The 19,562-nt window shown below is 45.9% G+C and overlaps 1 protein-coding gene across 6 annotated transcripts in view; it reads right to left on the bottom strand.

Annotated features, from left to right (window-relative positions):
- VWA5B2 (von Willebrand factor A domain containing 5B2) overlaps positions 1-19,562 on the bottom strand; it is a 250,334-nt gene that overhangs the window by 1,891 nt on the left and 228,881 nt on the right. For 5 of the 6 annotated variants that reach the window (XM_081007757.1, XM_081007755.1, XM_081007759.1 and 2 more), the window contains 15 exons: positions 18,814-18,945; positions 17,643-17,764; positions 17,050-17,226; positions 15,375-15,485; positions 12,947-13,149; positions 11,215-11,329; positions 10,284-10,469; positions 9,687-9,879; positions 8,434-8,729; positions 7,069-7,294; positions 5,312-5,659; positions 4,936-5,073; positions 4,130-4,249; positions 1,582-1,653; positions 330-399 (listed from right to left, as the gene is read on the bottom strand). In XM_081007757.1, coding sequence (XP_080863883.1) covers positions 330-399; positions 1,582-1,653; positions 4,130-4,249; positions 4,936-5,073; positions 5,312-5,659; positions 7,069-7,294; positions 8,434-8,729; positions 9,687-9,879; positions 10,284-10,469; positions 11,215-11,329; positions 12,947-13,149; positions 15,375-15,485; positions 17,050-17,226; positions 17,643-17,764; positions 18,814-18,945 — 2,509 coding nt within the window. The remainder of the gene's footprint in view (positions 1-329; positions 400-1,581; positions 1,654-4,129; positions 4,250-4,935; positions 5,074-5,311; positions 5,660-7,068; positions 7,295-8,433; positions 8,730-9,686; positions 9,880-10,283; positions 10,470-11,214; positions 11,330-12,946; positions 13,150-15,374; positions 15,486-17,049; positions 17,227-17,642; positions 17,765-18,813; positions 18,946-19,562) is intronic. The other variant, XM_081007760.1, reaches the window with a different exon arrangement.

Raw genomic sequence — 19,562 nt, 5'->3', positions numbered from 1 at the left:
GTCCTGATCCTTCCCTGCTCTTTCCACCTTATCGAAGACCACAAAACGCTCTGGACTGGGTCTTTCTCAGTTACGTATTTTGTACAGCACCTAGTATGTAGATGGTGCTAATATTTTAGACGATAAGGGAGAGTTTCCAGAGCTAACTCAGCTGGGAACTTGTAGAGAATACCTACAGTGAATTCTCTGTTGATCCTAAAAAAGATGATAAACTCTTAAGGATTACAATTGGTGTTGCATGATATTGTGAACACTCTCAGAATGGTTGGTCAAAAGAATGACCTTCCTGCAAAATAGCCTGTTGCATCTCCCAGCCTTAGAAGACTCACCTGGAGCCCACGAAGTTCTCCATTGATTTCTGGGAGCCCACAGAGACAGGAGAGGGACTGGAATCGACACCTAGACCAGAAAGGAAGCAACTGGTTAGGAGCTGCAAAATAGCAAACAGAGATGGAGACCAGTCGTGCCCATGGGGACTGGTGGGGGTGGAAGGCATGGTGACTGAGAGAATGTGGAGCCACGGCCAATGCCAGGCAAAGCCAGCCAATTCTAGGTTTGTCCAAATCCTCCTCTGAGTTTTATAAAGGCAACACTGACTCGAAGGAGGAAGAGCCAGTGCTCTAGACTGTAAGTCAGAAGTCAGGCAGGTGGAGACTGGTTGAGGGCAGGCTGAGGTTGGTGTGGCAGTGCCCCATTTGTTCTAATAGACCAGCCTTCACTGATTGAGACCACACAGCTTTACTTCCACAGGGCTGGCTATGGTAGCTGCAGCTTTATTGGCAGGGCTGCATCTTAATGCCATTTGCTTTGGGTCTCCCAGTTGATGCACAGCAAAGCTCTTTATTCTCTCCCTATAGCAAAAGCAAAATAAGTTACAGAAGGAAAGCAAAAGTACACAGAGCACAAAACCCCACTTTTAGTGCTGTAGAACTTGATTTTGCCAATGTGGTGCAGTGGTTAGAGAGTTCGACTAGGACTTGGGAGATCAGGGTTCAAGTCCTCAGCCATGAAGCTCGTGGAGTGACCGTGGGCCAGTCACTATCTCTCAGCCTAACCTATCCCACAGGATTGCTGTAAGGATGAAATGGGGAATGGAAACACTCTGTGTGCTGCCTAGAGCTCCTAGAAGGGAAGGTGGGAGAGAAATGTTATAAATAAATAGGGGTAGAGTATGTGGGCTCTTGCAGATGATGTGGGCTCTTGCGTTCATCCTTTCTCTCCTGCAGATTAAATTATATCTGGTCTTCTGATTTCTGAGCAGAGCAGTTATATGACAAGGAGTACTTGTCTTGCATTTGTCCTGATTTGCTTGTGAAGCATTTATATATCTTCCTGTTAGGCATTAGTTCATCCCACTCAATTCAATGCATTTCTCCACTTTCCAAACTGCATAAAAACTTGCTTTTTAAAAAGTGGATTTGTTGCACTAGGGTGACAGAGCCCTTTAATCCACTTTAATTGCACAAACCTAAGTTTGTGGTGTGTGCTTGATAGATTTAGGCACCCTAAATCTATTAAAGCACATGGTTTAATGCAGCCTCTCCAGATCCTTCACCCTCCAAACTCTGCTGTAAGACTTACCATCATGACAGTTCTGCTTTTCTTGGTTGACAGAAGTGACACTAACAGGAAAAGAAGGAATCTCTTCTCGTTCTAGGAAGTAAAGAAAATTCCTGACATCAGACTAACAACTGATACAACCTGCAGAGAACTGGAGGGAAGTCGGGGGGCATTCAATCTATTATTTTGTTAGCTGGCTATTTTATCCATGTGTATACTGCTTCATTGTAATAAAACCTCTAAGCGGTTTACAAGAAACAACAACAGTATCTAACTAGTTAATGGCAGCTGTACAAGATCAAAACAGACTCCCACAGAATATAAGGACAGAAAGAAACTGCTGCAAATCAGAAGCTGAAATTGGGTTGCTCAAAGCTCATGCTGATCCAAAAGAGCAGGGATGGGGAACTTCCAGCTTAACAAGGCCTGCCAGACCTCCCCACGTGGCCCAAGAGAATATTTTGGCTAAACCATGCCCACCGGTGCAGAACTTTGCAAGTCCTGGGAATCAGCTGCAAAAGCAGGTTACCTGATGTCACTGGTGCCATTATACCTAAGAGGAAGACTTCTGGTCTTTTGTTAAACATTATCTTGAACAATTTTTAAAATTCATTATATATGAGGTCCCAAAAGTTTTTTATTTTCTTGCAACTCCACCACTTGTCAAACTTGGCCCACAGCGGGTAGGGGAAGTAAGAATCCGGCCCACCAGCCATATTCCATTTCCCACCCCTGCAAAAGAGAGTTCTGTGATCAGTCAATAGTGGCAGGGTGGGACTGATACTGCTATATCAAGAAGTGTGCTAAAAGGACCTGTCCACAGGAAGACAGGAGGCTGCATTAAGCTGAGTCAGATTGTTCCTCCACCTAACTCAGTACCATCTAGACCAGGGGTTCCCAAACTTGGGTCTCCAGCTGTTGTTGGACTACAACTCCCATCATCCCTAGTTGGCAGGACCAGTGGTCAGGGATGCTGAGAGTGGCAGTGGATCTCCAGGGTCTCAGGCAGGGGAATCATCAGTCTTCCAATGCCCTAACTAGAGATGCCAGGACTGAACCTGGGACCTTCTTCATAGAAATCAGAGGGGCCACCACTGAGCTATGGCCCTTCCCCAGCTATGATGCCTCCAAATGATCAGGCACTGCTCATGATTCTTCAAAAGGAGCGACATGCTATGTTGGATTGTTGCAGAGAGGGGAGATGTCAAAGGGCTGACCCTACCCTATAGAACACATTTTTAACAGGGAGGCTGTACAGCTCTCACTAATCTTTCACAACAAAATCACCCAAGCACTCTCATTGTTAGCAGGTCAGTTTCCTAACGTTCAAACCGCTATCTGCCGTTGCTGGGAAGCAGAGCTATTTTTGCTTTTCTTTTTAAAGGCATATTCACCTCTCCTGAATCACATATAGCTTGGGTTCATCTAGCATTTTTTCCCCCTATGGTGATGCAAATTACACTGGTTCCACTGCTACAACTGATCACTCAATTGGTGTTTAAAGCCTTCTAAAAAGACCTGGGCCCCAAATATTGGAAAGGCCTCCTCCTTCCCTAAAGACCTTCTCAACTCTTAAGGATGGCAGCAGGGGGCCTCTTGGTAGCTTCTCCACTGTCAGAAATTGGGGGATGGAGATGGCCGCCCAGGAGACGGCATTCTCTGTGGCCACCTCTAAATCATGGAACTCCCTCCCCACGGAGGTACGTTGGTACCTTCGCTAAAAAAGCTTTTGCTGAATGCTGAAGACGTACCTCTTTACCCTGGGCCTTTGACACAGGAGAAGTATAGCGTTATGAGTTTGGGGTGTTAAGTGGTATGTCAGACCCCACTAACCCCTGGATCCAGCAAGTGTTAAAATTTAATCAAGTCTTCTAATTCCTGAAATAGCCAGGTTAGCCTCCTGGTGAGGCATAAGGAGAACAAAGGTAGGGCCTCTGTGGGAGATGGCAAATGGGTGCAGCCTCTCCCTCAACTCGTGGATAGTTAGAAAGACAGAGCTGAAATTTAGAGCTGAAAAAGTTGCAGTGATATGGGCAGATGTAACGCAGCAAGCTGGGAGAAGACAGAGAAGCAGAGCAATGTTGGATGTCTGTTTGAATCCAGGGCTGTGGCTGTGGGAGAAGAAAGACCCTTTTGGGATGCTAATGCTGTGGATTCCTCCATCGTAGGCTCAGGTTGTATATATGTGTAAATAAACCATATATCCTAAAGACACCACAGTCTCTGCTGTGCTTCATTACCAAAGGAAACACAAACCCTGGGTAAGCACCTGGAACCCCTGAAATCTTGCACTGCTCGGAGATTGGAGTGCAAATATTTTTAGGGCCCTATTCTTTTGGTTTAATTTGTTTTAAACTGATTTTAATGTTGTATCTTTAAATTGCTATAACCTGACCCAGGATCTTGTGGTGGAGGGAGGGTAAGAAATTGAATACTACTACTACTACTACTACTACTACTAGTACTAAATTCATCGATTTGTATTTGTTTCTCTGCTTCTTCCCCATCTACTGCCTCCCGGGGGTCCTTGTGTCATGTAGATAAAGGGCTCCTTAGACAGGTGAAGTACCCGCAGAAACAGGAGCATCATCCAGGTCCTCTGAGTCCTGCCTCCGTCCCAGACCTGCTGAGCAACTGTGCTGACGTCGGCTGCCAGAATAGGATCCTTGCTGGTGGCTGAAGAGACCCACTGGAAGAAAGCATATTTCATTGGGGTGTTTAGAGATAGTTGTGGGGCCAGCACTGTGCATATTCAGTTGCAGAACAATCTCATTTTCTCTGCATGGATTTTATTGAGCTAATAATAAATACAGCCTGCATTCTGCAGACAGATATATTCCTGGCTGCCACTGGAAAATATCGCCTCACTCAGCAGCTAGTTCAAGTTGATGCAGTCATCTGCAGCAGGAAAACATGCCACCCTAGATACCTGATGAAACCTGGAATGTACCAAAATTGTATGGTGGAAATGTCTGTAAATATTTGGGCTGCTCTCAGCAGTTTGCTAACAAAAGAAGCTGGTGAAAGCAGCCAGTTTTGTTCTGCAATCCTGCAGTGGAGTCTAATTGCTGCTCACTATCATTCCTTCTCAATCCTGATATGTTTAAACAGGCAGGTTAGATGCTGTAAGCAGCTGGACTCCTTTCTCTTCCAAGGGAAAACAAATGAAGACAGGCTGCTCCAGATTTTGAGCACTTCAGGAAGGAACAGTGGAAGAACATGATTGTGCAATCTGTTGGACAACTGAAATTTTTAAAAAAGTTTCTAGCTCTCATGATAGAATTTGTTCTCAAAACTAGATCCCTGATGAATCCTGGGGATTCAGATTCTGACCTAAGAAGCAGAGCTCTGCACATGCGCTCCAAGCAGCCCTACCTGTGCTTCGAACCTCAAGGGCAGAGGGCAAGATCTCCTGGGTGGAAGCATCAACAGGCACCACAGAGGTATATATTGAAGGTGTGTTGCAAGCTTTGCTGGACTGGACAGCCTTAATGCGGAATCTTCGTGAGAAACCTTTGGAGGGGCAGAATCACAGTGCTGGTTACAGTTAAGAGGGAAGGTGGATTTGAGATACAGGGTAGGCAAAGTTATGTATGCTGGTCTTTAAGCAAGTCCATATTCTTTGCGGCTTCAGAAATGAGCTTTGCAACAAGACCCAAGCCCACATTTAATAATCCGATTAATACTCATCATCTGTTTAAGTAGTCAAATTTGAGGCAGAATGGGCAAGTGAAGGGAAGGGCAGGCTTACCATGTTCAATCTCAGCTTCCCTTTGAGACACATTCTCATTATCCCGGATGACGGAGCCAGCAGTCAAGTGGTGAAGCAGTTTGTCCCAGCCCTTACTCTGCTGCTGCCACTGAGAAGGCTCCTCCTTGGCCTGGCTGTCTTTGGCAAGAAGCAGGGAATCCAGGGCAGCTGTCACTTCCCAAGAGACCGGTTTCCCTGCACTGAGTCCATGGATCACAACTTGGCACCTGAGAGGCGGCCAGGCACTGTTGTCACACTCTCCTCGCTCAGTTGCTGGTGATGGGCTGAAAAGGTATGGGGGTTCCAATAGCGTGTCCCAGTCTAGGTGGGCTGGTGACAGTAGGTTGCCTAGGAGAGAGCAAGGCGTGGAAATGCACACACGAGGCTCATCAGGTTTTGCAACAGGATAGAGTCTCCCGCAGGCAGACATCTCTGGAAGCTCACAAACACCCAGTTAGGAGTGTACACATCCCCAAGTTTGGCACTCAGAGACTTTCACTTGCCCTGCTGCTTTCCCCCTGGGGAAACCCAATCTTCACTGATGAATTGGAGCAGATGATATCAATCGGGTTTTCTCCAGATTGACGTTTGCTCTGATTTGGCACTGAAGATTGGGTTTCTGGGGGAAAGCGATGGGGCAAAGGTAAAACTGCTCAGACAAGTGGAAAACCACCTCAATCCCTGTTTTCTAGGCATGGGACAAGTGTGGAAGAGCCACAACAGCTGGTATGACAGGAACCTTTGCAAGTGAAGGATCCAAGAGGACTGCAAGTACCTTCAATGGTTATTTACAGCAGGGATGAGGCCCTTCAGATGTTGCTGGACACCAACTCCCATCAGCCCCAACCAGCATAGCCAAAGGCCGGGGGTGATGGGAGCTAAAGTCCAAGAGCATCCAGAGGATTGCAGGGTCCCTATCCATGGATTATAGCAAGGCAGTTGCTTGCAGACTGAGCATGAGGCATTTGCAACCATATGGGACTCTGCTTCAATGATGGAAAGGTTTTAGTAGCTAATCTCTGGTCCCAAAGTCAGCAGGAAAGGTGCATTTTCCCCTGCCAACAGAAATGGCACCTGAGCCTGCCAGGATTAGTCTGGCACCTACTGGCTCCAAATCCTGCAAAGTACTCTCCCCAGACTTGGAAGGCTTACAATCTGACCATAATCCCCTTCCTGATAGACGAGGCCTGCAGTCTTCGCTCTTCTGGACAGCCATCTGCACTCTACACAATACTGGCCAACTCAGTTCCTAGTCACAAAAACCTTGACATTCAGTTTGTTCTGAGACAGGCTTTGGGCTTGCCCTGGCCCAGGTAACTCCCCAGTCAAAGGTGGGTATGGAGGGAAAAATTGAGCAACACCGTTCACCACAAAAACAAACAAACCGCTCTACAGATGGACGAGAGCTGCTTCTAAGTCCTGCCAAGTCTTGGAGCAGGGAGGGGATGATACAGATATATCAAGACGGGTTTCAGGCAGAGGACATCCCCAGCTCTACCTGGTGATGTTATGGGGTTGAACCTGGGACCTTCTGTCACTGAGCTACAGTGCAGAACTGGAGTGGGGGATAAACTAACAGGAATGTTATTTGCACAAGACTTAAGTGGGAAGAATAACAGACACCAAGATGCCACCCCCTGCAGATGGCCCACATGCAAGTCTCAGCCACTCTTGCTTTCTCTCATCTTGCGTGGGGCTTCTTGCCCCCTCTGCTCTCCCAACAGGAGACTTCCACGTTCTTCTTCCCCACCACTCACTGGAATCAGCAATGCTTCTGCGCATCTTCTGCAACTCCGGCCCAATCTCATCCAGTTTCCCTTCCAGGGAACGGTTCCGCTTCTGGGACACCTTCTCTAGGGCTCGGCGCAGCCGATGGGCATCCAGCTCACCATGTGGGGAGGAGAAGCTACGTCCAGACAGAGCAGCTCGGGCCAAGGCCTTCTTCCTTCGCACCAGCTCCTCAGAGCTCAGGGCCACAGACACCTTAAGAGAAAGGGAGGGCGAGAAGGTCAATGCTGGGAAAACTCTAAGGAAGCATGTCAAAGATCACTGTAAGAAAGCAAATGCCCTTCCCTTGTGCAGATCTAATGCTGGGCCTACTGCATCTCTACACCTGAGGAATAGTCTTCCGTTCTCTCCCTCACACACAAAGCTCTTCCAAACAACCAGTTTATGGAACATTCATCCTCATTTTCTTGCAAGGCAGTTTGAAAACATGGGCTATTGAATAAGCATTCATTCTGATTTGTCTGCAGGCAGGTGAGATAACATTGCATCAAGGAAGTGTTACTCCAGCCTTTCAATTTCACGTTGCCATTACTTTTTGGCGGGGGGAGAGGGGGGAGTGGGTTTGTTGCACAAGAGCTCCCAATCAATTATAATTGCACGACTGGAATGTGTCAATATATGGTTGAATCCCACCTGAAAATAGCAACAGTCTGGAAGGACCCATAATTATGAAGGACACCAAAGGATACTCAGAAAGGCTGAGACCTTGGTTCTGGGGTTTTATCATGGGAGGCCTAAGTTGTCCAGTGCAGATTCGACACTTACATTATAAAGCCAATTGAATTTACGTAAGAACATAAGAAGAACCTGGCCCATCGAGTCCAGCATCTTGTTCTTGCAGTGGCCAACCAGATGCCTCTAGGAATCCCACAAGCAGAAGCGCACTCTCCCCTTCCTGTGGTTTCCAGCAACTGGTATTCAGAAGAATGGCTTCCTCTGAGTGTGTCAAAAAGACTCATGTCTGAAAATATTTGTGAATTTGTTTTGTGTTAAAAGGCTGCAGAATAGCCTTTAAACTAACCCCTGGGGGAAAGGGGAAAGGAACTGGGAGGGTGTCTGGGTCAGGACGACTCATTGTTTCAATTGACTGGGAGCCTTTCTAAAGAGGTGGCCAAAATGCTATAAATAAGCTAATAGAGGGTGAGGGTGAAAATGTTTCTGACCACCCAGCTGGGAATACCTCCACCTAAAAATAGGAAGAATGGGAAATCTCCCTTTACATTTCCAATAGAAGATTTGATCCTAGAAAAAAAGACCCAAAGTAGTATAAAGCAGCAGGCATCTTTCAAAGCCTGCTGGGTGCTGTGGAGTGGAGGGGACCTGAAATGCCTCACCTTAGGAGGAGCACCAGACGGAGCCTGGGAGACAGGGGCAGACTTGGTGGAGGAATTGCACAGGGAGACACTCTTCTGGCCTTGCTGTGAGCTGCCTTCGAGAGCCTGGGCTAAGGACCCTCCCTCTGGAGGGACATCTCTGGACCCCGTGGACTCACTGCTGGTGGAACTGTGGGAGAGCAAGCCGTGGCTGTGGTCGGTGCTGACTGAGCAGTGAGTGAGCACATACTGTTCCTTGATGTAGGAGGGCTGGTAAATCCGCTTCCAGATGTCTCCTCCGGACACAGGATCCCCACCTGCCAGGGAGAAGAACACAGAGGCACTGGCATGGAGAGTTCCATAATATACAGAGGCACAATTATTATTGTTGCTGGTTACATTTGCATACTGCAGATCGCAGGGTGGTTCACACCATAAAATCACAATATAGAAACCACAAAATACATAGTAAAAATAAGAACAAACTAATAACTCCCCTCTCTAACAACACATTTAAATGGGCATCGAATGTCAATTGGCCAAAGGCCTGGTTGAAAAGGAAAATTTTAGCCTGGCATCCACTGGAGATGCCAAAGAGTGAACCTGGGACCTCCTACATGCAAAGCAGTGCTGTGGCAAAGAGCTCTGGCCTCTCATCACTCCTCAACTGACCTCCGCCATTCAAAAAGGAACAGTGGTCAGGGCCAGTCAGGGCTGATAGGGTGGAAGGGAGCGAGTCCAACAGTAGGCAGAGACACAGCCAGGACAGGTGGAGCCAACTCTATTTTATTTCCACTTTCCCACCACTGTCTTTCCCAGCTGAGTTCTATGAGGGTCAAACTGAGACTAAGGAGGAGGAAGCAGACACCCAGGACTGGTTACGTGTAAAAAAGCCAGTGGGATTGGAGGAATCAAGACACAGGGCACACCCACAGCACACATTTAAAGCACCTTCAAGTACATGGCTTCCATCACAGAATTCTGGGGATGTAGTTTAGCTTCACAGAGCTACAGGTCTCAGCACCCTTAACAAACTACAGTTCCCAGGATTCTTTGCAGGAAGTCATGTGCTTTAAATGTACGGTGTAGATGTGACCTCGGGTTGTTGGGGCTGAAGTGTAGAGTGCCCTATTCCCCCCTGTGGACCAGACTGCAGAGAATGGGAGGAGGGGATCACTGCTTAGTGGGTCTGGAGCAAAGATTGTTGCTCCATTCCCAGACAGTCCTAGAGGAAAGAACTGAAAACAAACGCCATCCCACAAAGTTCTACTTACTTTTCATAGACTCCTCAGTGCCCCCAGCAGAAAACTCCAGAGATATCTCACGGGAAATCTCATGAAGGGCTCGGCAAATTTCTTGACTCTCTGGGTGTGGATGGGCTCCTTCCAAACCAGTTGCCTCCTCCTGGGACTGGAACACTGAACCCGCAGAGCCCCTAGATAGACTCCGGCACAACGGCTCTCTGCCCTGCGGAAACAAGGCAGCCAAACTTTAAGGCGAGTAGATGACTGAAGGCATATTTTAAAAGGCTCTGCTCTGAAGGGAACGAAGGAAACAAGGCAAAAAGGCACCTTCTCCAGGCAAGGCTTTCTGCAAGTGGCTACTGGAGCCAGGCACAAAATAAACGCAGGCCTTGTTTCCCACAGCAGGGGGAGCCACACTTTTTCGGACAGGGCTGGGGAATGTTTTTCAGCCTGTGAGCCATATTCCCTCTGGAGGGCTGCCTGTCGGTGTTACTACATCACAGCCAGGCAAAAATTCTCTCAAGAGGGTATGCAGCAGGGCCTGGGGAGAGTCCCAAGTGCCAGAAAAAGGCCTGCCAGGCCACATTCCGCCCCCAAGCCCACGTTTTAAGGGAATGGGTGCTCAACTGTTGCCTTCTTGTCCCGGAAACTGGCAATGTGGTAAAGAGTGCAGTAGCTGATGAGCCGGTCTCCTGGATACAGGGCTGCGATCTCATTGGGCGATAGCAGGGCCTCCATGGTGTCTGGCACATACCAGTCTATCGTGATGTCACTCACAGCCGGCTCAATTGCTTTTTTCAAAGACTTTATCAGCTGGGGGAAAAACCAGAGATATTCAGCAGCACTCGCATCTCTAACAGCTTGTCACCATATTCTAAGGACGGATGAGAAATTTGATCAAGTTTGTATTTAAAGGCCAATCTATCAAATTTGTACTCTCCAGAACAATACACAAACTGAAACAGTCATCCTTTGACATGTGCACTTATCTGAACTTTGCAATGCAGTTCTTCCATCAACCAGTATTTACCAAACTGCAAATGTTAGGAGAAAGTGTGCATAAAAAGATATTGGTGAATATAAAGTACAATAATGTATTGTATGAGGAGAAATTACTTGCAGAAATAAGTGCAGGAGTTAAGACTGCACATAAAAAAGGTGTTTATCAGGAGAAATTCACACAAAACAGGGATGAATTTTCAAGAGGGTTTTTAAAAAAAATAAATAAATTAAAAAGTCTGGAAATTTCTGCAGAAATGTGAAGACTGGAAAAACAAGGAAGTGAAAGAACAGAGAGTGACAGACCCTCCATCCCTACCTCCTTGAGCCTCTTTCAGGTGGCAATATCCTGAAAGATGGCTTGGCTGCCAACACTGTCTCTGCATGGATTCTTGAACAGAAGGATGTTAATACTACTACACTGCTGTCTGGATCCTTCATAGCTGACGCACGCCTGTGTTAAATTGTGATTGTACTAGTGTGGACATGGCACATAACTACTGAGCACAGGTGACCACCCAAGTCAAAAATACCAACAATGAAGCAGGACAGCACGTACCTTGGGCTGCAGCCTTTCACTTGGGCTTTGGAATTCAGCCCGACCTCTGCTCACCTTTGCCAGTCCGCGCAGGAGCCTAGGGCAGGCACCAGAGCCCAGGCCAAAGGTAAAACACCTGTGGGAAAGAAGTCCTTGAACCTCAGACCACCCAGCCTGCTTCATTCTGTTCCACACTCTTATTAGGATGTGCACTGACAAGCCATGGCAAGCGCTCTGAGCTCAGCAGACTGCACTGAAGTCTTCATCTCATTCATACTTTTTTAAAGCACATTACTTCCCATAAAGTATCGTGGGAATTGCAGTTTGTTATGGATTCTGGAAACTGTAGCTCTGAGTAGTAAACTACAGTTCCCATGATTCTTTGGGGGAAAGTCATGTGCTTTAAATGTATGGTGTGTGTGCGCAGCCTGTGTAAGAGGTTTGGCTGCTAGAGAGCCAAGGCTGAGAGGCAGAGACTTGCTTAGGGTCACCCAGATAATTAATGGCTGGGAAGCAATTTGAACACACAAATCCAGTTATGACTACAAGTGTAAATACATTTGCAACATCCTAACATCAATGGGGGTGGCCTGGAAGTGCCCTCTACTGCATTCAGCACAAACACACCTTTCTTCTGTACCAGACTGAGTTTGGCAAATGATTCTGCAAGTTTACAGTGCAAATTCAGTGTGTGATAGGGAAACATTGGCTGTAGAGGGTGCTTATTGGCTAGTTCTCATAATAGATGGCTGACCAGGGCTGGTTATAGGGAGCAGATGGCTCCCTTATTAGAACATCTTCACTGGCTACCCGTCTGTTTCTGGGCACAATTCAAAGTGCTGGTTATGACATATACCGTATTTTTCGCCCTATAGGATGCACTTTTTCCCCTCCAAAAATGAAGGGAAAATGTGTGTGCGTCCTATGGGGCGAATGCAGTCTTTCGCTGAAGCCTGGAGAGCGAGAGGGATCGGTGCGCACCGACCCCTCTCGCTCTCCAGGCTTCGCGCAGCTCTCCGCAAGCCGTGGGAGCCTGGCGCTGGGCTCCCACCGCTTGCGGAGAGCTGCCTGTTCTGGGGGCTGGGGTCGGGGGAAGCCCCGTGCCTGGGGGGGGGAAATAAAAATTTTCCCCTTTATTTCCCCCCCCCAAAATTAGGTGTGCCTTATGGGCCGGTGCATCCTATGGGGCGAAAAATACGGTACGTAGGAACTTTTTTATAGTCAAACCTAACTATGCATATCTACGCTGGTTAGCAATCAATCCTAGTTTGTGGAACGCCCCCTACAATGATAGATTCGAGTTAACTCTACTGTACACACATTTTAAAGAGCTTTTAGGGGCAGAAGCTCTAGGTCCTCAATAGCTGCATGGCAGGCAGAAATCAACAGGTGAAACCATAACGGAGGAGCAATCGGCTAGCGTGCATAGACGTTAACAGCATGATAGGAATACGGATCAATGTTATAGTGTTGCTGCAAAGATTACTGAGATAATGTATGCGAAGTTCTTTGAATGCTTGAAAGCGCTATTTAAATGCTAAGTAATATTGATTATTGCAAATCACGAGGCTATTAGTGGCACAGAGCTTCTGTGCATAATAAAGACCGACCCAGATCCAGCTCTCTTTATTTAGTGGATGATACTGCCTCTCCACTTTTCAACATACAGCAGAGTACTTTACTCTATCCAGGTCCCTTGCACACCAAGGTAGAATTGGAGACCTATGAAAGGCCAGTTCACCCCACTCCATACCTGACACTGCTCGCGTGTCTCCTGACCAGCTCGATGACCTTGCCTGTGTTTCCAACACTGGCATCCGTAAATATAAAGAGCTGCCGAGGATACCCACGGTGAAGAGGGAGCCCCAAGATCCAGGTCAGAGCAGCCAGGAGGTTGGCTCCACCCATGTCAGACCGCAGCTTCTGAATGTATTCACAGGCCAGCCTGAGGGTTTCCTGTACATGGGAGAGATGAGTGTATTATGGAGACAGCAAATAGACTGAGCCAGACTTCTTGCCATAAAGCAAGCTCTCCACCACCCCAGAACATTACGACTTCTGCCTCTGTGGCCCACTGACTCTAATTCTGCATTCCAGAAAGTGAGATCCTGTGGCCTGAACATGTTGTGGAAATAGTGTGCCAATCAACTCCTGCTACTTACATGCATGAAGGATAAGGGACTATAAGGCACAGTACTGATGACAACTAGAAGTCCTTGCTTACTTGCTGCCTGTCTTCTGACATTTTGTCAGGCATTTTCTACACATATGCAAGTTTCTCTCCATATGCAAGTTCTTCTCCATAGCCGTAAACCTATTTTAAAAACTAGCCAAATCTCCCAGGAAAACGATGACAAATTTTGCTTTTGTGAACCCTGTTGATCTCTCTGCACCCTGCACTCCAACCATAAAACCAATGGCATTTTCAGTTGCCATGAATCCAGAATGCCCTTCCCAGGGAAGCTTGCATGGCACCCCGTCTGATATCTTTGGGCACCAGGCTTTTTATTTGCTTAAGCCTTTCAGCACGTCAGCTACCTGGTTTCAATCTGTGTACTTTTATTGCGTCTGTTGATTTTTACTGTTTTATTGCCCTGCTGAATTATTTTATATAATTATGAACGTTATCATTTTATTAATTTTTTAGCTGTTCTGAGAATTGCCATCTAAAAAATACTGTGTGTTTTATTCAATAAATAATCCACTGATCTCATTTGTCCCTTTCTAAGCCATGCTCCTGGACATACCAAGGAGGAATCTGGGAACTTTTTTGGATAAAACTTGTACTCTACCATTGAGTTACAGCCCTCCCTAATCTTCTTGCCTTCCTGTTTGTGAGTCAGACAGACACGCAATTCTGGGAGTCGTAAGTACAGCGATATTAATTCTGCTATTTCACAATCACGCTTCACAAGCTGGCATTTGAAATTGGGGGTAGGCAGAATTCAGCTTCCTGAAAAGATGTGGCCCCTTAAATAAATTTAATGTGGCATAAGGTTTTGTGGACTTCAGCATCTGCTTTAAAAAGGAAAAAAGCCTCTAGCATTTATGGTTGGGAAGACAAATCTGAAAATATGTATGAAATGACTGGTATCATCTCATAAGTGGAGGGGTGAGATGCAAAGGAGGATTTCAAGTGAATATGGGACAGATCCGCAGAACCTGCACAGCTGCTGGACTCTGGCCAACCCAGAATAAACTGGACATAAAAAGCCAGCATAGCAAGTCTGCATGCTTTGCGTAACATACACAGATCACTGAACTCAACTTCTCTTGGCACAGAATTTGGGTCACCTGAGCACAGCAGTTTTATCACAAGGACTGAAGATGACGCAACATGTTCCTCCAAGCACAGAATCAACCCAGCAACCTTCATCTTAAGTAATGGCACACAGGTCAAACGTCTTCAGTCCACTAAAGGTTGCATCTCTTCCAACAAAAGTTAATATTCTGGATTTAAGGTGATTCAGATGGAGGTCCTGTATTGCATATAGGCTGCTCAGGTCTGATTTTGGTCTGTTTTGGACACATTCTCCCTTTTCAGTCATGGCTACTCATTGCTATTCTGCAATGCCATCCACAGCAGTGGGTGGAGCTTGGTGGAATTTTTTGGAGGTGGTTTTATTTGTTTGTTCATCCATTCAATCATTCCTCCCTTCTTCTACTACCTTCTTATGTTCTAGAAATGCATATAGGTACTTCTGTACTTGGGCATGTAAACCTTTTGTTTTTCTTGGGGGGGGGGAATCCCAGGAAGCGAGCAAGACTGCAAAAACAATGGATCAAGGATTGTCCCTATTTGAACAGTTTTATTTTATTACTATCAATCTGAACAGTCATCAGTTGAGTGTACATTGTTTCTTACATTTTGTGTGCTTGAAACGTCACAACACCTTCCTTCCTTTCCTTGTAGTGCCATCATTGCTTTCCCCACCCCACCCTTGGTATGTTATTATATTCCTTTTCATTATATTCATGTAGGGATTTCCCGTCCTACATTTTCCCTATTCATGATTAACTGGAAAAAATGCAATTAAAGAAATAAATGTTAGAATGATGATGACAACTCATGGCACCATATCTGCACATTCACAGAGTTCTTGTCGGATCCAGTTAATTGCCAGTTAATAGCTTTGGGGTCAGAGGGGTGTACAAGAAGCCACAATGGTCAGAATACTCACACTATTGCAGGGCTTGCTGGTGGTGAAGACCGGCTTGATGCTGGAGCCAAAGCCAGCCACATTCAACAAGGTGCTGGGAGGAAGGCTCTTCACAGCTACCAACAGAGCATCCTGGGCAGAGAGAGAGAGAGAATGAGGTGTCCATCCATATTTACCCTTTGCCCTGCTGCTTTCCCCAGGAAAACACTCTCTTTAACACTGAATCAGAAGAAATGGCAATGGGAGGTCCAGAGGGTGGCAAAATGAGAACACGATTTTTCTGTGGTGGCTCCCCATTTGTGGACTGGTATCCCCATGGAGGCACATCTGGCACTTTCATTACATATTGTTATGTGCCAGGCAAAAACATTCTGCATTTTAGGAGGCAAGATGGAAAGGAGTTTCAATAGGTGCAGAGAGTCATTCTTTCTTGGCAGCGAAGAGAACACAACACTCAATTCAATGTTCTATTCTTATTTTCTTACAAGTGTGGTTCAAGTTTGCTTGGGACACAGACCAGTCTTGGGGTAGTTAGTGGGAATTTTGCTGGGGAGAGGAAAAACTTGGAGGACCTTGGAGCTGTGTTTGGTTGGAGCAGCACTGTTGGTTAGAGTTGTCTGCCTTGGCATCTTAATTATAGTACTTAACATTTCTGGATTGTTGTGTCTTGAAAAGCATCTCCTAATTAACATTCATTATCATCTTTGTGAAAGCTCCATAAGAAAATCGAACAACATTGTACAAAGTATGCAGGTTATATTGAATATATTAGCAGTAGGGAATGCTTTTGTGGGAGAAGTGTTGGAGCTTGTGGCAAGCTTGTTGTCAATCAGGGCTCAAAATGCACTTTTAATGAGTTTCTATTTGAGTGGTTGGCTGTATGCACTGATGTTAACATTGTCTAATCCACTTTTGGAAGGTTTTTGTGGTGTCCAAAATTTACAGCAAATGTTCATGGCAAACTGGTTTGCAACAGACACACAAAGAAGGGCCTCAGATGGTGATTGCAGGGTCCAGGTTGGTTCATATCCCACACTTTCTTCATCCATAATGCAAAAAGTCTCATCTTTGGGGAAGCAGGTTTGTTGTGCAAGACCTCACAATCAACTATAACTGTGCAACCTGAATTTGCCAGATTGTGACCAAATCCTACCCAAAAACAGTATCAATCTGGAAGCATCCTTAGCAAGAGGACAAGCCTTTCCTTGCTCAGGCTACACTAACAGGAAGGAATAAAATCTGAGTCCTGCGAGGAATTCTGAGCATCTTCCCATTAAAGCTGGGAAAACATACATTGTGAAGGATGCCCCAGAGAGGCATCATAATGTGGGAAGTTGCTACTTATCTGCATAATAATCAATATAATATCTCATATAATTTTTGAAAACTTGGCAGATGCTGAAAAAAAACAATTGTGCATATTCTGCAAATATTCTGGAACTGTTACTCATCAGGTCTGCAAAAATTAGTTTTATTTTACACACACACACAAGGCATCAGGAGCATATACCTTGATGCCCATTCAGTAAATATGTCAGGTTCGGTCCTTGGCATCTTCAGGCAGGGCTGGTGGAAAACCCCTGTCTGAACCCCAGGCAAGCTGCTGTCAGCCCGTATGGACATTGCTGACCTAGTAATAGCACCAATGGCCCGACTTTCTAAAAGACAGCTTCCCATTTCCCAATGCTCTGTTTACCTTGATCCCATCAACGTCAGGGCCACTCATGCTTGTACTCTGGTCAATGAGGAAGAGCATTTCGCGAGTGATGGTCTGGAAATCAGTGGAAACGCAGCTGGCCTCAGGGCAGAAATTCAGCATCAGGACAGGATTGTGAAAAATGTCTTTGTGGAACCTCTTCTGGACAAAGGCAACCTAGGAGCAAAGAAAATATGTTGTGGCTTCAACCTTTCCTTCCCGATATCATTGTATATTATCATGCAATGTGGAGGTTGGCACAATGCAAATGCACTGGCAGGAGCACCAGAATTTCTCCAGCAGTGTGCGCGCACTGCACTGACTTCACGGTTGCCTTGCCCCATCCCTTCTATCTCCCATCCCCTCTACCTTCCAGTAAGCAGCAGCAATGTGACCAACCAGATTTCAGCTGAGCAGCAGCATCCCTACCACACCATGTGCTTCTTGCTCAGCCATCAGGCCAGAGAATTTACAGTTAGAGGTGACAAAAAGCAAGGTATTAAAGTGCTACTGTCTAGGTCCTAGTCATTTCAATCCAACTTGAGACCATCCTTAGACAACCAAGGAAAAAAATTCTCTTCCTAGATGGTTACCTGTCTCTCCCAATCATCTTTTTTGGCAATACGAGCATAATCACGGCGGCTCCTTATTTGTGCCTCGTAGTCCTGATATGAGATAGCACCATCTTCTATGATGAGGTGTGGATGATGAGGTTCTTAGGGGAGGAAAATGTAAAGCTGCATGAGAGTCAGAATGATCCAGTGCACAGACAGCTGGGCTGTTTGGACCTAGGTTCAAAACCAGGTATGGACTCAAAACTGGTGGCCTCAGGCAACTCCCAGTCTCATTTCCACACCTGTAAAATAGGAATAAGAATAACCTCCTCCTTTATGTAGAGGGTCACCAGGAACAGCCCATCAGGTGGCAACTGACACCACATGGAGCAGGTTAAAGTAGCTTCATTATGATAGATGATTGACATGCACCAATCCTAAAATAAGTATATCTGTGGGTTGCACTTTGAGGGCCCCTTCTGATGCTACACGAGCAGCATGGATATTGCTTCAGGGAGTATCTTCTCTCCAGAGGTCACAGAAATAAGAGAATCAGCTCTTTAAACACTACACAGGTGGTATCTTACCCCACATAATTTGCTATATAGTTGTCTGAATAATCTGCCTAGCTTCATATTTATACTAATTCTTAAACACATCATCTGGGCTAGTCTGGTTGTTCTTGCTTGAGATTTTGTGTTTAGTCCTTAACTACCTAAATAAAAATGTCATGATAAAAATAATATATTAAAAAGTCCACTGTTCCCATAAAGCAGAGACACACTAGAGCAGCTCCTATGCCAGGTTTGGCCAAACTTGGCCCTCCAGCTGTTTTGTGACTACAACTCCCATCATCCTTAGCTAACAGGACCAGTGGTCAGGGATGATGGGAATTGTCCCAAAACAGCTGGAGCGCCAAGTTTGGCCATGCTTGTCCTATGCCACCTCAGAAAGGACCCCAAGAGGCATTACAGAAGCTGTGTGTGTGTGCTATAAAATAAAAGTTCAGAAATTAATGTCTCTCAGTCGCAATATATTGTTGGTATCTGGGTACAGAACTAAAGACCTGGAAGATTAAATGGTTCAGTCCTAAGGCTCCCCAATCGGATATCACCCCTACATTCCCCCCTGCAGTGTGTATTATACATTAGCAGAAGGTTCCATTGCTGTAGTGATTGCAGAACCCCTTGACTTCAAAGTGTTCTCTTACCACAAGGATACAAGATAATCTCCAGGTTCCTGTCACATCTGTGCTTCTCTGCCAAGGTGATGCATATAGTTGAGGCAGAGCTGGCAAAAGGATTAGCATCAGCCCGAAGAGCGTGGGATGGGCTCTCCAATCCTGCAATAACGAGAGGGTTTTATTGGCTGATGTAATGTAATAGCAGGGGTGGGGGACATTTGGCCCTCCAGATGTTGCTGAGCGACAACTCCCATCAGCCTCGCAAATGTGGTCAATGGCCAGGGATCATGGGAGTTGTAGTTCATCAGCATCTGCAGGGCCCAAAGGTTTCCCACTCCTGCTTGAAGGTGTGTCAGATGGAAATAGCTGCATTTGTTTCACAGCACCAAGCAAGGCCTCATTCCCCACGCACTTGTGCTCACTTGAAGACTTGGCATCAAGTTGACCGACATGTGTGGATGAACGAACTTGTACATCAATTAGATCTCAGACATAAACAGAGTAGATTTAAATGGAAACAGCTCACATGTTTGACAGAGAATAATTGATCGCTGAGTAATGGAATGAACACACACACAAATCTGCCCTTGGAGATTAGATAACAGCAATGCAATAGAGGCATTCTTCTTCCATGCCTCTTCAAAGAATAAGAATTGGGTAAGGTGGCTAACACAGTAATTTTTTAAAAAAAAATCTTTAAAATAAAAACTATATATGGGGGGGGGGGACACCAAACCTAATCTAACAGCAGCAAAACAGTGACAAAAAACTTCATC

The sequence above is a fragment of the Podarcis pityusensis genome (genome assembly GCF_964106645.2).
Source record: "Podarcis pityusensis genome assembly, chromosome: 5".
Lineage (NCBI taxonomy): Eukaryota > Metazoa > Chordata > Lepidosauria > Squamata > Lacertidae > Podarcis > Podarcis pityusensis.
Note: the sequence above shows the minus strand (reverse complement) of the source record. Positions and strands in the feature narration are given on the sequence as shown.